General features: G+C 35.7%; 4 protein-coding genes across 6 annotated transcripts in view; 2 read left to right on the top strand and 2 right to left on the bottom strand.

Moving 5' to 3' along the window:
• LOC106115458 (NFX1-type zinc finger-containing protein 1-like) overlaps positions 1-22,263 on the top strand; it is a 34,303-nt gene that overhangs the window by 4,352 nt on the left and 7,688 nt on the right. For 2 of the 3 annotated variants that reach the window (XM_013308845.1, XM_013308846.1), the window contains exons 4-28: positions 73-225; positions 631-1,232; positions 1,329-1,554; positions 1,720-1,765; positions 1,902-2,127; positions 2,651-2,827; positions 3,154-4,104; positions 4,474-4,623; positions 4,896-5,043; positions 5,296-5,379; positions 5,722-5,990; positions 6,303-6,449; positions 7,265-7,439; positions 7,919-8,061; positions 8,748-8,899; positions 9,354-9,543; positions 9,763-9,891; positions 10,039-10,161; positions 10,399-10,557; positions 10,847-11,087; positions 11,943-12,102; positions 12,339-12,450; positions 12,632-12,849; positions 12,978-13,261; positions 13,456-14,322. In XM_013308845.1, coding sequence (XP_013164299.1) covers positions 73-225; positions 631-1,232; positions 1,329-1,554; positions 1,720-1,765; positions 1,902-2,127; positions 2,651-2,827; positions 3,154-4,104; positions 4,474-4,623; positions 4,896-5,043; positions 5,296-5,379; positions 5,722-5,990; positions 6,303-6,449; positions 7,265-7,439; positions 7,919-8,061; positions 8,748-8,899; positions 9,354-9,543; positions 9,763-9,891; positions 10,039-10,161; positions 10,399-10,557; positions 10,847-11,087; positions 11,943-12,102; positions 12,339-12,450; positions 12,632-12,849; positions 12,978-13,261; positions 13,456-14,186 — 5,996 coding nt within the window. In that variant the 3' untranslated portion in view covers positions 14,187-14,322. Of the gene's footprint in view, positions 1-72; positions 226-630; positions 1,233-1,328; positions 1,555-1,719; positions 1,766-1,901; positions 2,128-2,650; positions 2,828-3,153; positions 4,105-4,473; positions 4,624-4,895; positions 5,044-5,295; positions 5,380-5,721; positions 5,991-6,302; positions 6,450-7,264; positions 7,440-7,918; positions 8,062-8,747; positions 8,900-9,353; positions 9,544-9,762; positions 9,892-10,038; positions 10,162-10,398; positions 10,558-10,846; positions 11,088-11,942; positions 12,103-12,338; positions 12,451-12,631; positions 12,850-12,977; positions 13,262-13,455; positions 14,323-22,263 lie in introns of those variants that run through there. The other variant, XR_001227759.1, reaches the window with a different exon arrangement.
• Positions 16,567-18,666, bottom strand: LOC106115464 (uncharacterized). The gene is made up of 2 exons (XM_013308852.1): positions 17,971-18,666; positions 16,567-17,283 (listed from the first exon to the last, which is right to left on the bottom strand). Exons 1-2 carry the CDS (start codon positions 18,301-18,303, stop codon positions 16,816-16,818), a joined length of 801 nt encoding a protein of 266 aa, XP_013164306.1. The 5' UTR covers positions 18,304-18,666; the 3' UTR covers positions 16,567-16,815.
• Positions 19,137-20,325, top strand: dbe (KRR1 small subunit processome component homolog dbe). Its single transcript, XM_013308851.1, has one exon. It carries the CDS (start codon positions 19,272-19,274, stop codon positions 20,289-20,291), a length of 1,020 nt encoding a protein of 339 aa, XP_013164305.1. The 5' UTR covers positions 19,137-19,271; the 3' UTR covers positions 20,292-20,325.
• On the bottom strand, positions 20,272-22,218 carry SerRS-m (Seryl-tRNA synthetase, mitochondrial). The gene is made up of 5 exons (XM_013308850.1): positions 22,199-22,218; positions 21,441-22,156; positions 21,120-21,307; positions 20,727-20,894; positions 20,272-20,629 (listed from the first exon to the last, which is right to left on the bottom strand). The coding sequence occupies exons 2-5, from the start codon at positions 22,047-22,049 to the stop codon at positions 20,323-20,325; spliced, it is 1,272 nt and encodes a 423-aa protein (XP_013164304.1). The 5' UTR covers positions 22,050-22,156; positions 22,199-22,218; the 3' UTR covers positions 20,272-20,322.

Here is a 22,263-nt window from a genome sequence, read left to right as displayed (position 1 = left end):
TAAATAAAAAATATATAAATCACACGACGGTGAGGATTTTGATTAAAATAAAATATTTATGCTGCTTATCAGGAACTTCAATACCTTGGAATTCGGGGCAGAGACGCAATGAGAATACTACTAATACTTTTCAAAATGACCCCATGCGGCCTAAATTATTAGCGCCCTTACTACATAATTTCCCCAGAAATAAACTGGGACAGAAACAGGACGGACGTAGTCAAGGTAAATATGCAATTGGTTAAGAATCCATTTAATACTGATATAGCCCACAACAAAACACGTGTTACATGAGTGGACACACACACAGAAGACAATCGTGAAGTGGAAAAAACTCTGCGTTTTGTTTGATGAGTGTGCGTGCCATATGCCTAATTTTAGTTCTCTTTACATTACCGTCCTTTTTTAAGGATGGATTTTTTTGAACATGCAGAAAGGGGAAATATCCTTTATGCTTAATGTACCTTACTCTATTAAAGTAGAAACCGGGGTAGCTAAGAAACTTAATTTTTAAAAATTTCTGCCGTTACAAATTTCTGCCTTGCACCTAAGGAATAGCTAATGAATGTTTGGAATTTTAATAATCAGAAGTCACAGTAATCTTTATGCTTTGTATTATATTCATTACAGGTTTCGTTCACAATAGTAATAACCGATCGATTCAACAGCATTTCGATCGGAACCATGGTGGTAATCCCATCAATCGCCAAAGAAAAATGGGATTCAAGACTTTAGAAGAATTAGCTAATGCGGACAGCGGGGATATACTGATGAAAATCAGCGTAAAAAGAGAAGCTTTTATGGATTTTATAAATTCGCCCATAGATCGACCCGATGTATTTCCACTCTTAATGATGATCTTGTCCAAAGCTTGCCAAACATCGTTCGATAACCTTAGACTGAAATTTATAGTAGAAGTATGTAATTCCCAATTTTTGATTTACTTGCAAAACTACTTATTGAATTTACCATATGGCACACCAAAGCGCACAAATAACTTATACTGGAAGAATCAAAGAGATTTTTGGAGTAATTTTATACAGTTTTGCGAATGCGTGACGACAGTGTCGCCGTCGACGGCGCTCCGCACGTGCAGGGCTCTGATCGAGGCATCTTCTAAAGTTTGTTTGGACGGTCTTAGCGAGCGACATGATTTTCAACTTCCCGACGAATATGCATTGAAATTAACTCAGCTACGTAGCTCATTAACAATACAGGAGAAAGAAGTTGAGGTATTTCTTCTAGTGATTTTTTAATGTTATTACAGTTCAGTATATATAAGATAAATATATACAACATTTAGGATCTAACCGAGTTTGTTTATACAGGTGGAACAAAAAACTAAATCCTATCAGTTGGAGGTTGACGATGGAGATCCACCGGAGAACTTTCGAGAACTAAGCGTGGTGCCGAGTCAGAAGGACCTGTTAGAGCAGCGGCCGTTCGTGCGACCTAACATTGTCGACGGCGCGTATCGTGACCAAGAACATTATCTCGATGTACAATTCAGGTTGCTGCGAGAAGATTGTTTCGGACCACTTCGCGAAGGAATAAGTAACAAATGTTTAATTTTATTTGCGCACGTTATAATATTTTTACAAACTTTATACTCATTCTGAACCACTCTTTTCTACTCTAAAGGCTTTTTACGTTTACAATCTGCATAAACATCGTCACAGCATCTGGTCTTGTAATGTAAGGCTAATACATGTTTTCCAGATCAACACATAAAGGAGCCTATGAAGAAAAAATACGATCACATCCGGTTAGTACCTTTTTCTTCGTATTCTTCATAACTGAAGGTCGTGCTTGTCTTGATACGCTTTAACGGCTGTGTCGACCACTTTTCTTTATTTTTTGATTTAACTTGCATCACTACTTAAATAAACTTTTTGTTTTAGAGTTCTACGTAACGTGGTGTTTGTGGAACCATTCCTTTCCCAATTGCAATCAGGCTATCTCGTGCGAGTTAGTTCAAAAGATATGGCAAGATTTCGAAAGACCAATTGGAAAAATAGCAAACGTTTTATGTTTGGTTCGCTTGTACTGTTCACCAAAGATAACTGTAAAACCTTTATAGTTGGCACAATTTTGGATCGTGATGTTAAATATTTGTCAAAGGGAAAGGTAAGTTTAGTGAGCGGCATTTAAGTTTGATGGTCATTAGCTTATTAACATAAAAACTCAACAATAAAGTTAGAACAATTTAAGCTACTTATATTTTATAGTGGTTGACGCCAGCAACAAAAAATCCGGTGCACTAATACGACGAATGTGGGAAATACCACGTCCTCACAGAAGACAGGCATGAAGTGGAAGCAATTCCGCGTTTCGTATGAGTATGCGTGCCGGAGGCCTAATCTTGGTCCCATTTCCTCTTATAATTTTCTTATGGGACGGATAGGATGGGGATATATCTTCCTTCTATGTGTCCCCTCTTCTTTCGCTTAAAGGTAGGCAACGCATCTGCAATTGCGGATGTCTATGTGCAGCGGTTGCTTCGCTTTTTAGGCATACTCAGGTGGCCGCTCGCTCGTTGGCTTAAAACATTAAAAATTAAGTATTTCAAAGAAATTAACCAATCTAAATTATTTATGAATCACGGTGACTAAACCTTTATTTTAAAATGGAAATATTTTTAACATTTTAGATACCGATAGCATTGGTGGATCATACGACCGGAGTGAACATTTGTTTCAGTGGGGACAGATACAACTTGATAGAAAGCGACGTCTACTTTGAGCCTTATTTCCACGTGCTCAATGCGCTCAAGGATCCTAAATTCCCCGAACACTTGGCTATGAGCAAATATATTGTCGATGTAGATGTAAGCAAACAGTATAACTCTGTTCTTCTTTATATTTTATTTATTTGCTAGCTGTCAACCACGACTCCGTCCGCGGGGAATTAAAAAAAAATCTTAATTAGTAGCCTATGTGTTCTTCCAGAATATGTTCTACATCTATGCCAAATTCAGCGAGATTCATGCAGCCGTTCTGGAGATACCTTCAAACAAACATCCATCTATCCATGTAAACATTCACATTTATAAAATTAGTACGATATACTTATGTCAATTCAGGTGTCTCAACTACTCCGGTTGACATAAAAGATGTGATACTTATATAATTTATTATTGTTTTAATATTGCAGCCGACACAGAATCTGCCTCGTTATCTAAAACCACAACAAGTGTACGAAATTGAATGTGATTATTATATTGATCAGAGTTTTGTAGTGGAAGATGAGAGGACGTGGCCGACTAATAATCAGTTGGGCCTCAATGAAACTCAATACGAGGCGTTCAAGTTGGCTTTGACTCATGAATTTGCAGTCATCCAAGGTCCACCTGGTACGGGAAAGACTTTTATCGGTGTTAAAGTTGCCGCAACATTGATTAAGAATTTAAAGCCTGAAAAAAATTGCCTTCTTCTTATGATTTGTTACACGAACCATGCGTTGGATCAATTTTTAGAAGCGATTCTGCCGGTGACCCAGTCCGTCGCACGTATCGGCGGCCAATCGCGCAGCGAAGTTATGAAGAATTATAACCTAAATGAATTAAGGCATCAGTTCTGTCGCCAAAAAGGTGGCAAACAATATTTCTATGATGAAAGAGATAAAATAAGAAGGTTGAATAAAACATTAAAAGACGCACAGGAGCGTCTTTATTCTTTACACAATGAAGTACTGAGTTACTCGTGTGTACAGAAATACGTCGCTGAAATAGGTGTGTTGAAACAATTTTATGGTCGCGGCAATGGAGATCCTTTGGAACAATGGTTATTTGAAAATACAGATGTTGACGCTGAACTTCCTGCGGCCGATGCTTATGAAAATGAAAATTTTGAATCACTCGATAATGAAAACAAAAACAATAGGGATGACTTTTGTCTCGATGATTTGGATGACGATAACGACGAATGCAATATTAACGTCGTCGAGTCGTTGACGGAGTACGTGACCACAAGTTTTTCTTTACCAAAGGCTATATCGGAAATGAGAAATATGGAAGCGCAATATCAGAAATGTTCAAATCCTGGTGATATACAACAGCTCAATGAAATTATTCGTTCATATATTAGCTCCATACATCTTTTTAAAGTAAGTTATTTCTTGTTTTAATACAAATACATATCAGTAAGGTTGAAAAGAGACGAACAGTCGAAGCTATTAGTTATTCGACACAAGGGTACGGGTAATCTTTCGTTTAGACTGGCGTTTCATTATTTAAAAAGGTTTTAGAACCGCTGGTTTACTCACTCTAGTTGTTACTCCATACATACACAATCTCCGAGTATTTAACGTAAACAGTGACATCGGTGAAATATACTAATTTGTCTTTTTGTCCTTTAGCATTTACACTAGTTTTTTAGTTACTGGCATAGTAATAGTATTAATATTGTGATACATACATACTTGATGTTAAAATAGCAAATGTTTAATAAATTCAAAATGGTTTTATGGTGTCAGGAGATGTCTGCGTATCGCCGGCACAAACGCGACGACGTCCGGCTTCAAGCTAATCCTACACAGATGTCCACTCAAGACCGCTGGTTCCTGTATTTTTCTTGGGCTGATATTGTTATCGCTAAACTCACGGAGAGCATTATCCCATTGCACGTAAGTGACACTCAACACATTCTTCATACAAATATATTTGGGACTTAAGTATTAAAAATAGTTACTTAGTATAAATGTTTGCCGTGGGGAAGGTATCAGTCCCTTAACTAAAGCGTAAAAATCATTAGAATTATTCCATAACCAAGTATAAATTAACCAAATATAACTTCATAAGAGAACTTGAACATTAACATTGATTTACGTCTCGTTAATTAGAAAGTCATGAATGTTTCCCACTTTTTATAAGTCGATTTCTTAATTTACGTTTACAGGAAGAATTTGCAGAGGCGAGTAAAGTTTACGAAGAGACGAGGATGGCAATAGATCTTGAGATATTGAAAAATAAAAAGGTCATCGGCATGACCACAACTGGGGCTGCGAGGTTAAGGAAATTGCTACAGGCTCTGGCTCATCCAATAAGTAACTGCTACATAATATAGAAATTTAATAAAATCTTTTATCGATTTAACACGTTTATTGCGACCGACACATTTGCTAGTTCATTTTTAAAAGTTAATTAATTAAATAAAATAGCGGTTAATTTAACATTTATGTTTGCTGAAGAGAATTGTTTACAACATATTCATTTATTGAAGTCGTGACTGAAGAAGAACAAATTAATTATTAATTTTATTTATCAACATATTAATATTATGGAATTATTGTTTTCAGTAATAGTAGAAGAAGCTGCAGAAGTTCTCGAACAGCACATAATAACATCGCTGACACGACATTGCCAACATCTTATTCTAATTGGTATGTTACATTCCAATTTTATTTGAAACTAGCTTGTCGCCCGCGACTACGTCCTCGTCTTCTTCTTCTTCTTCTTCCAATGCCTCTCCATTACTGGAGGTTGGCCGACTACGTCCTCGTGAAATGAAAAAAAAAATTAGTTCCCGGCAATTATTTGATTTTTTTTGGCGTAAAAACCATCTTTGAACTTCAACGAACATTGAAAAAAAAAGAATTGACCAAATTAGTTGTTGAGTTATGCGCTTAGATACACATTTTGCGAATCATTTTTATATTATAGATTGCAAGATAAAGCGAAGTTACACATGCAGGAACCTACACTTTTAATAATATTTTGTACAGGTGACCATCAACAATTGCGGCCATCAGCTGCTCATATGAAATTAGCCAAACATTACAACATCGAAGTGTCACTGTTCGAGCGCATGATCAACAACAAGATACACAGCAGCCGGCTGGGCGTGCAGCACCGCATGCGCCCGGAGATCGCCTCGCTCATCTCCCCCCACATCTACCCCCACCTGCTCAACCATCCCTCCGTCGAACACTTCCCCGACGTGCGAGGGATGACGACTAATTTGTTCTTCTTCAGTCACGACTTCAAAGAAAACGTAAGGCATGATATTATAATTATATTAGCAAATCTTCCCATCGCCATCTTGTGAACCAAATACTTATATTTTACTGCTTTGTGCAACCAAAGGATGTTTCGAACAAGTTTGACGTCAAATTCAGAGTTTATTTTCAAATTACAACTTTATTCGACATATATTTTTTGGTTCACTTTTATGTTCCGCTTTACCTAATGCCTATCTACAGGTTTTATTTTTATCTATACTTAAGACTGAATATAAACGATACTTAATATGATTTGAGCATAGTTCACTTTCAAAGATTTTAACTTTAACTCATTTTGTATGCAGGAAGTCGACGAAAGTTCAAGCAAATGCAATGAGAAAGAAGGGGATTTAGTGCTCGGCTTGGCCAATTATCTCGTGCAGCAGGATTATGCCCCTGAGGATGTTACAATTCTCTCCGCTTATTCCGGACAAATGTTTTACTTGCAAAAGGTAAGTAAAGTATCCAAGATGTTATTTCATAAAAGAGATCTTATTTTTATATCACAATAGCTGTCGCCGACACCGTCCGCGTGGGTATATAAAAAAATTAATTAGTGTTGGCCACCCATTCATCCATCCACATCACATTCATCCAAACTTTCGCATTTTTAATATAAGTAAGTTAAATAAAAAGTAGCTCTTCAAGGCATAAATTCGAAAAAATTAAAAAAAAACATCGAATAAATAGTATCCTATGTCAGTTTCCTGACTCTAAGCTACCTCCTCACCAATTTTCAGCCATATCAGTAAAGCCGCTCTTGAGTTATAAATAGTGTAACTAACACGATTTTCTTTTATATATATATATAAAAGAAAATCGTGAATACACTTTGTTGTATGGTTGCTGTTTTTTTTTTTGCAAAAACTGTCGCATTAAAAAAAATAACGTACTTTTAAACCAAAATAGTCAAGCTATACAATATTATAACTTTATTCAGTGTCATATTTGATCATACTGAAAATAAAAACATACATTGAGGTATAACGTAACACCATTTTTTTTTGTGTCTCTACCGGCTGAATACTGAAATTTTTCAGTATTCGGGCATTAGTCTGTCCGCAAGGTCGCATATGTTCCAGTTAATCTTCGAAAACGCTGGACCGATTTTAACGGGACTTTGACGGAAATGTACATATTGTATGCGGGCATATTATATACTACTTTTTATCTTTAATTTCGCACTGATGAATTCGCGGTCGACCGTTAGTAAAATAATAAAAGTGGTACTATAAATAAAACAATAATGATCCACCATAACTTTCAGCAACGCGCATTATACGCGCACTTGAAGGCCATCAAAATCACCGTCGTTGACAATTATCAAGGCGAGGAATCTAAAATTATTATCCTATCACTCGTGCGGAATAACAATAACAACAAAATTGGTTTCTTGGGAACCGTAAACCGGATTTGCGTGGCTTTGTCCAGAGCACGAGAAGGTAATTATTTAATTTCAAAATATATCTGTAAGGTATGGACAGATAACACGGATCTCCATTTGGCGCGGTCTTGATACACCTCTCTCTTCTATATTCAAACTGTTAGGAAGAAAATCCGATATAGTGCCGGTGTACTGGCGCAATACTAGCCTTACTAAAATGTCGACGTTTATGTCCCCACACTAATCATTCTGACACTTGATTTTGTAATGATGCGCGCCATTCGCGACAAAGGATTGTAACTAATAATGTCTAAAAATAAATACACCCATACATGCTCGTCAGTTTCAGGTTGTACTGCTGGTACTGAACGGTGTAACTCCATCTAGGACATCCATGACCACGATTATATATCCACTATAAATTTTCTTTGTTGATCTTCATTCATTCATCCTTTAAACGCGTTAAACCATCTAAGCATACCTCTTTCATTCAATTCCAAGTAACATAATATTTATAGAAAATTTCATTCCTTTAAGGTTTCTATTTATTTGGAAATATGGACTTATTGAAAACGAATTCTGAACTTTGGGAGAAAATCGCAACAACTTTGGAAAACAACGGATCGCTCGGGAGTAGACTGCGTTTGCGTTGCGAGCGGCATCCCGCAGAAATTCTATGGGTAAGTTGGAAATTACAACGTCTCTCAATAGATCATCTAAATATATCATCGAAACTCCTTTCAATCTCTTTGTTTTTTTTTTTATATCATACGGTGGCAAACGAGCGAGCGGCCACCTGAAATCGCTGAATAGCGAAGTGACCGTTGCCCATATACATACGCAATTGCATATGCGTTGCCTACCTTTAATCGACGGAGGAGAGGATGCACAGACAGAAAACATTTTCCCTTTCCATGCATCCTCTCATCCGGAAAGTCCATTTCCCGTCCTTTCCTTATGAGAAAAAGGGTGGGAAGGGAAAGAGTACTATTAGTATTAGGATTTGTAATCAATACTAGTTGTCGCCCGCGACTCCGTCTGCGGAATTTAAAGAAAGCCAAATGTGTTCTTCCAGACTATGTTCTATGTCTATGCTAAATTTCAGCCGGTTCAGTTCAACCGCTCTGGAGATACCTTCAAACAAATATCCATCCATCCAAACATTCGCATTTATAAAATTATTCAGATTAGATTTATACATGAAGCGAAAACTTTTTACCCCTTAAATGCTGTTAAAATCAACGTGAAAAAATACATAAAGCTATTTGAAAATCTTAATTCATGAATTAAGGCGACGACTAGCTAAAGAATTTCGTAAATGCGAATATAATGTTAAATATTTTCGTTAATTGTTTTAATTATTCAGATTGCAGATGCGGCAGACTTTGAGAAATTTCCAGAAGGAGGGTGTTTGAATAAGTGCACTATGAATCTGACATGCGGACATCCATGTCCGCTGATATGTCACGGCTACGATCGCGGACATGTCAACATAAAGTGCACAATGAAATGTGAAAGGTAAATACGTTATACATTATCTAGTAAGGATAGTCTGTTGCCGACAATATCTAGATAATAAATCGGTCTCATCCGGAAATCCCACTTGCACTTCCCACACTTTAGTTATATGAAAAAGGATAGGAAGTAAGTGAGGACTAAAATTAGGTCTCCTTCCTTTTTCCTCTGTTATTTCCTTGTGTACCGTGCAAGTTGACAGATATTTGTAAGTAGACTTTTCTGTATGAAGTTAACTCATCTTGTCTCGAACTCACGATCTCGGTCTTTTAACAATAGATTTTTTTACTTAATATTTCGACCCGCTATCCTGAAAAGCCAGTCTATATGGAGCGTTTTATTTGTGGGGGGAGTTCTCGATTGAATGTAAGGTTCTCCTTTTATATTTAACTGCCAAAATCCCCCTTCGATTCCCCTACGTTATTATACTAGGTATTTTTGAGGTAAATGTTTATAGAATTATATGTGAGAGCGGGCACGTGTGCACGCTGGCGTGCGCGGAGAGTTGCGCGCCGTGCAGCGTGCTGGTGACACGCCGCTTGCCCTGCGCACACGACATGCAGCTGCGCTGCCATCTCGACATCACAGATCCTTCTGTTAAGTGTGACACCATCATCACCGTTGTCTTAAAAAATTGTCAACATGAGGTATTTGCTTTATCACGTTAAACTATAAATTTTGTTCTTTGTGCGCATGAAACACTAAGGCCTTGAAGAGTAGAGAAGGGGCACTTACTAAACTCATATTAATATCATAATTTATTCATAATAAACATTGGGAATATTTTACACGTGTATTTGTTGCGGGAAGGTTTATAAAAAATTATTAATGTCACTTTTAAAAGTAAATACATAAATTATTTTTAGGCAAAGAAGTACTGTTCCTTGGATGAGAAATTTGTAGTTTGTCCCAAACCCTGCATATACAGGGTTGAGAAATGTGGCCACAAATGCGAGCGCACTTGCCACGTCGACAATGATCCTCATCATGAAAAAGTAAGTTTTAATAAAAAAAGAAAATTATATGTTGATAATTACAGGATGTTTATTTTGTTCCTATAATTACATTTTTTTTAACACGAAAAAAAGAAATCGCGCATGCGTCCTGTTTTCTTCTATTTCTTTTCATGTTTTTTTTTTCAGTACGTATGTCAAAAGCCTTGCGCAAAAGCCAAACAAGGATGTACGGCGGGTCTTGATGGTGACCGCGGTAACCACCAGTGCCCCAAGAAATGTCATGAAGCTTGTGATCCATGCGTTGTGGAAGTGTGTACAAAAATAATTTTTATATAATATTTTTTATTTATAATTTTGAGTTAATATATGTCAGAATAAATTTTGAATCTGTGTTTTACAAAATAATAGTGCGTAGTATTTTTGAAAATTTTTGTATGTCTTTTCAATTGTAAATTGTAGTCTAAAACGTTTCAGCAATTTAAATATTTTATTCGATTTCTATTCTTCTCACAGCTAAATATTACATACGCTATTGTATAATTAAAGGTTACAAAGAAACGTGCCAACTGTAAACATGCTGAACTCATCGCTTGCAACAAATCCGTGGACGACACAAAATGCAAGAAGAAATGTGCCCGCTCCCTGCCGTGCGGACACTTCTGCAAGAAGAAATGCTTCGAGACATGTGGAGACTGCACACAAATGGTTATTATATACTATACCTACAATGTATCACAACTAACCAATAAACATAGCTTACATATACAAATAATATAATCCTAAATTTATCAATCTAACATAAGTATCACAAAATTTTCGAATTGTATTTTATTTTATCCGCGTGGAATTAAAAGAAAATTAGCCTAGGTGTTCTTCCAGACTATGTTCTACAACTATGACGAATTTCAGCTAGAACCACACAGCCGTTCTTGAGATGCCTTCTTGCAAACATCCAATCATTCGTATTTATATGAATATATTATTTTATGTGAAGGTAACAAAGGTAATACCGGAGTGCGGGCACAAAGTGAAGGTGCAATGCAAGGAGGCGGCGACTCGCGATGTGTGCGGCGAGAGGTGCGAGCGCACACTGTCCTGCGGCCACGCTTGCCTCGGCCGCTGTGCAGACCGCTGTGACGTCACCACTTGCACCCTCACCGCGGACCAAATCTACAAATCCCCTTGCTTACACAACGTCCGATTGCCGTGCAACGTCGTACGATACTCCGTCACTGGTAACTTTGTGACTCCCTAACTCTAAGTAATAAAGTATAATTTAATTTTTGTGGAACATCTGTGCGTACTACGTACGTGCTCAAATAGGAGCACCCAGCATACAAATCTGAGGAAGAACCAATCCGGTCAGCATTGTAACGCCCATTATAAATATTTTAATTTTTTTGTAATTGCGATGTTCTGCTAAATTGTGGATTTTTAATTACTTTGGAATATGTCGTTTTTTTAATGTCAATTTTACGGACGTAGCGATACAATGGCGTCTCTCTTACAACTATCGCACGTGCCTAAAAACCTCCAAAGTATATATATATATATTTTTATATCATGAGGTGGCAAACGAGCGAGCGGCCGCCGGAAATCGCTGAGATAGCGAAGTGTCCGTTGCCCATAGTCATACGCAATTGCATACGCGTTGCCTACCTTTAATCGACGGAGGATAGGATGCACAGAAAGAAAATATTTTATCTTTCCATGCGTCCTCTCACGAGACGATATGACGCATTAGTTCAGTTTTGCAATGTAGTTTATATTCTGACATTTATTTATTGCTACTAAGCCTAATTATTTGAATATCTAGTTTTGTAAGCTATTTAAAAAATATGAATTTCCTGCTATCCAAATTTTTTAATTTGAAAATAATATGCTGTGATTTGACGTGGCTCAGTATACTTAACCCAAATTTAACAACGGGGGCCCATTGTCTGTAAACATCGGATGCTCCACGTGACATTTTTCTTACATTATGCATTGATAGTTTCCGTGTCGTTGTAAAGAATTTAGTGTAATGTAGTGTGCAATGGATACTAATGTCGCAATTAAGAAGTAATAATACGATAAAATTGTTTTGTAAGAACTAACAGATGAAGTATATTTGCGGCACTGCGATGCGCCGTGCGGGGCGCTGCTGGCGTGCGGGCACCTGTGTGGGGGCACGTGCTCCCAGTGCCGCCAGGGCCGTCTGCACGTCGCCTGCAGCCAGACCTGTCACCAAACTAACATCTGTGGACATCAGTAAGGAATCATAAGACGAGCTTTTATCCGTAACTTCGTCTGTACAGTTGAGTGCAAATAAAAACTCGTGTTCTTTCAAACTCTGTTCTAGAACCGTGCCAAATTTTATTGAGATCGGTTAAGACGTTTTTGAGAAAGTAGTAACAAATATCCATCCATCCAAACTTTCGCATTATGACAGTATATTTACAATAATGATTGTGGTGTTGATTTGAAATGTAAGATGAAATGTTTAGGTGCCAGGAACCGTGCAACCAGGTGTGCCCGCCGTGCAGCAAGCGGTGCGAGGTACGGTGCACGCACTCCCAGTGCAACAAGCTGTGCGGCGAGCTGTGCACGCCCTGCCAGGTACGCTGCACGCCTCGGCTCAACGCCGATCAGCATTAAACCATAACATAAAGCTTCCAGACACACTTGACTGCTAAATGTTTCTTAAAAATTATGTTTTTGTAAAGACTATAAATTAAGCTAAGGCGGGAGTTGGGAGTATTTGCAACAGCAAATAATGCGTGCATTTTGTGGAGGCTAGGAGGCGTGCAGTCGGCGATGCCCGCACGGGACGTGCCAGCAGCGCTGCGGCGAGGCGTGCTCGCGGGCCGCATGCGAGGCGCCCTGCCCGCGGGCCCTGAGCTGCGGGCACCCCTGCCGCGGCCTGTGCGGCGAGCCCTGTCCCGACATCTGCAAACTCTGCCGCCCCGACAACTTCCCCACGGGTTTCATCGGCGAGGAATACGATGATGATGCCAAGTATTACATCATTATTTTCTTAACTAATTCTTTAATCTTGTAAATCTTTAAAAACTACTTGGAAAATATTTATCTCGTCAAGTCTGCTCATTAAATAATAAGGGACAGCAGTGTGCAATGTATTGCAGGTTCATTCAGCTGCAGGACTGTCAGCACGTGATGGAGGTGCAGGAGTTGCACAGCCTGATGACGGCGGACAGGGATACCATCGCTATCCGCACCTGCCCCTTCTGCAGGACGCCCATCATCAACACCAACAGATACAAGGACCTCGTCAACAGAACCTTCGCTCTCGAGATCAATCCGGTCAAAGAGCGGGTTTATGGAACTACGGAACAGATAAAAATCAAACAGAATGAGCTTGAAAATGCAGTGAAGGAATTTAAGGCAAAAATTAAAGCGATTAGCACAGGTAACATATTGATTTAATATTAAAACTGCTTAAACTTTAGATTTGCTTATATTTTTTAAATTGTCGTAACCGTAATATTTAAGATTTTTGGTTGTAATGAAAATCCTTATATTTACCTTGTTAGAGGAAAAAATTGACGTTTCTCAATATAGAATGTTTAATTTTTCTTCTATTATAAAAGCAACAACTTTCAGATATCCCGATATGGAAAAAATCACTCTCAAAGTTATCAGCGAAATGTAATCAAAAGAAGAAGAGGTCACTGTTAAGTTTGGAGATGGCTTTCATATTTCTAGAAATATTGGATATGATATCTGATGTTTACGATAAATCACTCGCAATCGTAATGGACGAATCGAAAGTGGACCTGCGGATACACATTGAAACAATATGTCAATATTTAAACACAAATACACAGAAAATTAGCGAACAGCAACAAACAGATATTGGAAAAGAAATAAAGAGATTGAATTACATAATTCAACTGAACAAAATAACAGGTCATATGGTGTATAAGAGAGCGGTCGCGGAGAATTCTGCACTGACGCAATACGCGGCCGCGGCCAAACAGCTCATACTTGGCTGGAATGTTTTTGAAGAAGAAAAAGCTCTAAATTCATTAAGTAACTTACAGAAAAAGGTTGAACTTTCTGGTATAGTAAGCAAAGAGGAGCGCGATTTGATTGTTAAAGCTATAGGTCTTAAAGCCGGTCACTGGTACAAATGCCCTAACGGCCACTTCTATTGCATCGGAGAATGTGGCGGCGCCATGGAAGTGGGTCAATGTGTGGAGTGCGGCGCTCGCATCGGTGGCTCCAGTCACAGGCTGCTCGGCACCAACAGCCACGCGCCTGAGATGGATGGCTCCTCGTATGCTGCTTGGTCCGAACAATATAATAATATGGCCAACTTTTTCATAGATTAACTTGCACCAAACATTATTTAGTTTTAAGATTAGTATATCAACTATTATGGGCACTAAGTATAATTTCCATAAAGCCTAAATATTTAAAAAACAAACATCTATAAAATTATAATCTGGCTATACACTTTTTAAATGTTCATTTAAATATTGCAATTTTGTAGAAATTGTGCGATAAAAAAATCAGTAGTCAATTTAATATTGTACCCAAACTTGTACTGTTCTTAATATTTTTATGGCAGACTTTTTTCCAACAATTCATTATCTTCTTTCTTTTCCCTAGGGAGTATTGACATAGTTTATGCTATTCTTTCATATATGTATGTATATATCTCTTGTGTAAGTAATACCGAAGAATGTATGGTTGAATTGTTTTAACCATACATTCTTCAGTATTGTCAGTTACACAAATGCTGTTTCTTTTCTATTTTAATACAGTAAATAGCAAGCCCAAGTCTAGGCCACTGTGGTCCTAAAAAGTATTGCGGTATACTTTAGTAAAAAAAAAATATTTTTTAGATTTAGGCCATGGCACAGTAATTTCAATTTATTTCTAGGTGCGTTATCAATCGTTAAATGCTTTTTTATGTTACGCAAAATATAATAGAAACTTTTATGTCATTAGTTAGAAAATTATAAAACCAATAAGATATATATAATTTCACATATTAATATATTTATTTTTATATTGGAAATATTATAACGAGGTAAACCTTTCGCAAGCACCGCTTTTTGCGAGTTAAATTAAATATCTCATGGTATCTAGTGGTATTTTATGTCTATTCAAAATATCTTCTCTAGTATCAGTAATGTTATAAACTAGAAATTATATGCATAAAAGGTTTTTTCAGATATAGTAAGTAATGTATGAATATAATTATCGGCTTTATTTTATTTGGCAATAAGCACATTTAAATATATAACAAAAATGTTTGAAAATCCTAGGGTTAGTGTGCTCTATTTTTATATAGACTGGTATGTAATAATAAATGTAACGTGATTTAATAAAATTAAAAAATTAACAAAACTTTATTTTTCTGATACCATTGTGACGTGATGCTTCACTCCATCATGTAACGCATGTTTCTTTATTCACTGCTGACTATTCTTAGTCTAGTCTAGTTCTTAGTTATAAAGGAATATTAATCAAATGAAATCTCGTCCTCTTGCCCTCCAAAATAGGTCTACATAGATCAGTAGTTCCCAAACTTATTTTGTCTACTGCCCACTTTGAGAATATTTGTTTAGCGCCCCCATATTTTCACATATTTAAAAACGAGTATAACTTCAAATTAAATTACTTAATTATTGTGACCTATTAACGGAGAATTCTAAACGAAACTCAAGGGAGCGTTATCGTCCACTTTGGGAAAGACTGACATAGATCGACACGGCTAACTGAACCGATTGAGTTATGTCATCATTCTTTTTATTGGTGACTGAGTAGTGTGCCTTCAAGAGGCATTTACATGTTCACCGGGCTTGAGGTGGCCGAGCGCAGGTGGCACTGAAACTTGTTTAAGAGTAACAAGAATCGATGGCTCCCTCAGGAGCCTCGGCACGGGCTATTACTTCGTTATTGTTACCGGATTGGGAGGTCACCGAGCTCTTAGATCGCTTAGGTGGACGGTCCACGGAGAAACATTCGTTCTCCAAGCAGTGGCTTTTAAATAGGTTAGAGTTAAGTTAATCTGAATTATAATAACTCACCTAGCGTTCCCCTGTCGACTTCAAAAAATTTAAAAGGCAAAGAGTATATAAATACTCTTTGTACTGTAGCTGTCATGTCATTTTTTCACCATATATAGCATAGATAGATAGCAGCGCCTCTCACCAGTTCAGGTGTGACTTTAGGTTGCAATGGGGTAAAAATAAAATCTTCCTCTCAGTCAAGCATAATAACTAAGGTAGGTGAAAAAAACTTCCCATTTCACTTATTTCAAGTCTTAACTTACTATTGTAATTTTAAAGATTGTAAAAATATTAAACAAGAAATAGTTAACGTTATAACCAATTAACCCAACTGATAGTGCCCCTTAAATGCTGCCGAGCAAAATCAAATTAAAGTAACTTTATAAATGACAATTTTATTTACATGTATCGATTTCACTATTTGAGCAAATCAAATGGGTGTCCATACATTTCACCTCAAGACCTAAGCAATGCTTTATTTATATCGACAATTTTTTTTGTTGTAATCTTGACTTGAAATAATATTTATAAACCAACAAAGTTTTCTGACCCGGGTGAACATAAATCAAACTAATACTAGGACAGCTCACTAGCGCCCCCTGAGAATGTCAAACGGTCAAGATTTTTCCCCCCCAGATAAGCTTAGGGCAAAACATTACATATCAGTCAGTTTAAAAAATAAAAATCTTAATACTTATATTAAATCATATATTATTCTAATATTAATAAAACATTTTGAATGGTAAGTCAACATCTTTCGTCCAGATCTTGTTGTGTTTTGACATCTAGACATTTTAAGTAGTTAAACAATAAAATAGAAAAAATCATTGACTAATAATGTAAATGGTGTTCTTTCATGAACCTTTCCATAACTTGAGAATAAAAAAACTACCACAGTACCCATGGAGCCACTCAGTGTGTTATACACAAAAGTCATATTTTATGAGTCTCCATTCATCCATTCACCATCCATAGCTACCTCAACCTTTCCCAAAATTGAATGGATATCAGAACTACCAGATGTATTTTCTTTTTCATTTAAATTTGCCTCCGAGTTTGGAGGAGGCGAAGTCGGGGTGGTTTTTTCTGTGTCTAAAATGTTCATCTTTGTAATGTAAATCATATCCATTATATTTTTTTTCAGCTCTATCACTTCTTTTCTTGATTTTATATCACGTAGTTCACTTGCAACTGCTTCTCCAAAAATTGAAAACTCATCCTTTTTCTGTCTGTTTATTATTGCATTTGATGCATGGTTTAATAAATTCAATGTTTTCATTTGGTTCACACTATTCCTCATTTTAGATCTTCTGGACAGCTGTGATTGTTGTGTGTTTGTTGGTGATTGATTAGAACCGGAATCATAAGGATCGCCATATTCTTCCTTTTTATTTGGAGTGAATGTAATCTAAAAATAACATATATTAATTCATTAAAATTGTTTAATTTTAATCAAGTTTACCTATAATGGTGAGGTGGTTTATACTTTTTTAGTTATTTGAAAAAATGTGTAATATAGCTTATATTGTTGAACGGTATTTTGATTACATTTTGCTCTACAATAACTTAATACAATAGCAGCAACATGTTACAGTAACCTGCAGCAACAATAGATTGTTTGAACAGATGGATATGGTTTGTTAGTTTTGTCGCCCAAAAGGCAGAAGAGAAATGACATGACCTCAAAATATTACTATTTTACGCTGTAATATTTGAATAAACACTGTTTATAAGTTGAATGAAATGTACTTATTTCATATGCACATTTTGATTGTTTCTATGTAAATAATCCTATATTTTTAATACAAGTTCTACAAGACAGAACTTACAAATTACGATTAAATACACTGATAGCAAAATCAATTTACGAGAAACAACCGAAATGTAAACTTAGTTTAAGGTTTTTCTTATTAATTACAAAGATAAGTTTTCGACAAGTTCGAAAATTGTGAGATACTATTCTATTCTATAGCATAATTTTGATGGCACATATGTATTACTATACATATGTGCCATCAAAATTATGCTTACTGATAATATGTTATTGTATAGGCTTCATTATCACGTAATTTTGTACATACATATTTGAACTTACTGTAAACGAATCTTTTGCAGGTTTGGGACTACTGTTATCTTTTAAGAAATGCAGAAGATCATAAGCATACCAACTGGATGTTGGCTGTTCATAGCCCGCGTGTGTCTTCGTTCTAATTTTATTTATTTCTCTGTTGTATTGAGTTCTTAGAGATACCATTTTTTTTTCCACAGCTCTTGTATCTGTATTTGATTCTTGGGCTATATAGTCTAAAGCTTCGCGACGTTTCTGTCGATTTTTAAAGTCTTTGTTTTGACTGTTCCATAAACATGGAAATCCTTTTAGCAGATTTATAAATTTTATTGTTTCGGCTTTTGTCCACTCCATGTTCATTGCGGCGTTGCGTAAACAAAAGAAACACGTTCTCAAACAAGTTTCGACAAAATCAAAGTGCAATGTGAATGTCAAACTTGACAATAACAATTCATTTGTTTGATTTAGTTTTTTTTAACGTACGTTGTCAACGCTAAAGTAAAAAGAGGAAACAAGATATCCACTAATTATATATTCAAATCAAAATATGGACATTTGTACGAGGTGGGAACATGTCTCACAACACAATCACAACATGTCATGAAATTTTTCCATGCTATGTGTGTGTTTCGTAACTTCACAGTTTACAGTACACCAAAGAGAAAGAGCATAAAAACAGAGTCCGGCTTCCATAGATTACACAGTGTAGCGATGTGATGAATGTGTGCGAACTGAAGGAATACACGAGTACACCATTTTAAAAGGACTGGTCACTGCTGAAAAGTAAATGAAACTACTTCTTTAGCTTTTATGTTAAGATTTTATTAAGGATGGTACTACAAATGACTTTCATTAGACGACTTCTGAAAGATAGAACAGGAATAACTGTCAAATTATATAAAACGAGGACACAAATGATTTTTGTTTTTGTATTGATATACAAATCAAGTACAAGTAGATATAAAGACGTTTAAATTTCGTGTATATTATATGCACCGGTGTCATTGGCGACTTTTTCTTACCTCGCGTAAAAATTTACAAAACAAAACACAAAAATTCAAGGGCGGTATTTGCGTAGTCCATTTATCTATAGTCAAAGTAACAGCTACAGATAATAAAAAAAAGGTAGCAACCAGAAGATTTTTGTATACTCTTTGGTAACACGAAATTATTAATAAAACATTGCCACTTATCTATGGTTATGTCACGTAAAAGTGAGGTTAATTTCATAAGTTTACCAGTTTTCATACAAGTCAAAATTATGAAAATGAATTATATTTGAATTCTTAACTATTGTTTTTACTAGCGGAGTTGAGCTTGATTTAAAAATGGAAGATCAGACTACGGCAGAGACAGGGCCCGTTGATAATGCATGGGCTATAAAAATTCCGAAATTTACCCCAGAAGATAATCCTCATGGGCTTCTAGAAGAAAGTAAATTTGCAACTTTATTTCCTAAATATCGTGAACAATATTTAAAAGAATGTTGGCCACTTGTGCAGAAAGTTTTAAAAGAACATCATATAATAGCAGAATTAGATCTCATAGAAGGAAGCCTAACCGTTAAAACAACAAAGAAAACATGGGATCCTTATATTATTATAAAGGCAAGAGACTTTATGAAACTGCTTTCTAGAAGTGTACCATTTGAACAAGCTTCCAGAGTGCTTGATGATGAAATTGGATGTGACATTATTAAAATAAACTCATTTGTTCGCAAAAAGGAAACATTTTTAAAAAGAAGGCAACGTCTTATTGGTCCAAATGGAGTGACACTGAAATCTATAGAATTATTAACTGAATGTTATGTTCTTGTGCAGGGTAACACAGTTTCAGCTGTCGGTCCATATAAAGGCCTTATTCAAGTAAGGCGTATTGTAGAAGATACTATGAAAAACATTCATCCAATGTATAATATTAAGAGTTTAATGATTAAAAGAGAGTTAATGAAAGACCCTAGGTTAAAAAATGAAAGTTGGGATAGGTTTTTGCCTACATTTAAGAGTAAAAATGTACCAAGGAAACAACCAAAACAAACGGTCAAAAAGAAGCCTTATACTCCATTCCCACCACCACAGCCTGAAAGTAAAATTGACCAACAACTAGCCAGTGGTGAATACTTCCTGAAGGATGAACAGAAGAGAGCTAAACGACGACATGAAAAAGAAGAAAAACAATTGCAAAATAAGAAAGTACGAGAAGAAAAGAGGAAGAAAGACTACATACCTCCACAAGAAAAAGTAAAAGACAGTGTACCAGTTTCCAATGAACCTACTGTTGATATAAATAAATTTAAGGCTAAAATGAAAAAAGCATCCAAGCAACAAAAACTTGTAACAAAATCATGATTCCACAATTCAATAAATAATTCATTAAACTTTATTTCCGTAGCTTTAATTTTGGTACTTGAGTATTTTTCCCAATAAATGTATTTCCATTGATAAAAGGCTGTAGTACTTTGGGTATGATGATTTTACCCTTCGGATCTTGATGTGTTTCAAGCAATGCAATCAGCATTCTTGGAATAGCGCATGCGGTACCATTCAAAGTGTGAACATAATTTTCTTCATCATTATCAGTGTATTTAATATGCAATCTTCTTGATTGGTAATCTGTGCAATTGCTGCAACTTGAAATTTCTCCATACGAATTCCGTCCTGGCATCCAGGCTTCAATGTCATATTTTCTAAAAGAATAGTTTTATTTTTACAGATATTAATCACATAATGATGTTCATAAAGTTGGAAGTTTAATCAAATTGGTAAATGTCAGAAACAACATACCTATAGGCTGGTGCCCCTAACTCATGAGGTGGCATATCCAACACTTTCATATAAAGCCCTAATGGGGAAAACAACTCTTCTTGAACACTCCTTATGTATTCCAACATACCATCAGATTCTTGTGGTTTAGTTATTACAAACATTTCAACTTTTGTAAACTGATGAACTCTAGAAGAGAAGTAAATAAGAGTACTTATAGGGGATATAAAACATCTTAACAGCTTGGAAATAAGAGTGTCTAATGTAGAACAACATTTTAGGTGTGTTGGGGAGTTGCTGCATCTAAATTTAAGCCTAAATATAGATATAGGAGAAAATGCAATGCTTTGCTGGCTTTGATTAAATAAAAACATTGTTAAATCTAAAACAAACTACTTGTTCTTAACTACATACCTGTAAGTACCTCTTTCCTCAGTAACATTTGATGTTTCAGCTCTATAACACCTACTAACAGCTGCTAATTTCAAGGGCAGTTTTTCTGCACAATGTACAGAATTAGACAGTAACCCTGCAAGGGACATTTCTGATGTTCCTGACAAGTACATATCATGTCCATGGTGAGAAGGATCTAAAGAATATATCTGTAAAAATGTATGGAACATATTTAATTATAATAGTAATAACGTTTAAATTTATTTAAATGTGATATATTAAAATAAAATAAATCAAAATGTGAATTGCTAGATTATTACGGATTAAGATTTATATATTTACCTGGGTTCTGTCAGTGTTAATAGTCATTCCACAGCCTTCGAGTAAATTCCTTGGTAATATGTCTGGTACAGATATTAATAAGAAATCCTTGCTTATTAATGTACTAACTGTATACTTAATTAAAGCTTCTTCTAATTCTGCTAATGCTCCAAAGTAGTAGTAACTTTTATTACCACAGGTATATCCTAATTTATCTGTTCTCATTAGGTTTAAAAGCTCTGTGATTTTACTAAATTCTAAAGGTTTGTGTGTGCCAAAGTCCTTTTTTTGGTTTATTTGGTGAATGACTTGTGGTTCGTCAGCATAATTTACGACAATCGGATGTGTTCTATTTGGTAAAATATTTAGTTCTTTAAAAAGATTTAATTTTATTAAGTCACTACATTGATCTCCATTTGGAGTAGTTTTCAAAGTATTATACAAATTTAAAGCTTTATCAACATCTCCGATACCTTTCCTTCGTTTAATGTTATTTTTAATTTCATTTATATTTTCAATATTGCAGTAATAGTTTAAATCAATATCAGGAAGTACACTTGACGAAAATAATCTGATAGAATTGATTTTCCAAAAAAAACTAGTGCACCTATAAATATTATGTGTAATCATTGCAAAAGTATCTTCTTATTTATAAATATCCAAAGTTGTGACTCAATCATTTATTTCCTTATTTATTCCGGAATATGTTTATAGCTGGCTATAGATATTATTAACACCTTATTTCTTCTTCTTCTTTTAGTTGCTAGTGGACCCAACACCTTATTTAAAATTTTGTTGATGACAATGACAGCCACACGTCAACTGTCAATGTCTGAAATATTAA

This window comes from Papilio xuthus, unplaced genomic scaffold (assembly GCF_000836235.2).
Source record: "Papilio xuthus unplaced genomic scaffold, Pxut_1.1 DF827789.1, whole genome shotgun sequence".
In the NCBI taxonomy this organism is placed as follows: domain Eukaryota; kingdom Metazoa; phylum Arthropoda; class Insecta; order Lepidoptera; family Papilionidae; genus Papilio; species Papilio xuthus.
Note: the sequence above shows the minus strand (reverse complement) of the source record. Positions and strands in the feature narration are given on the sequence as shown.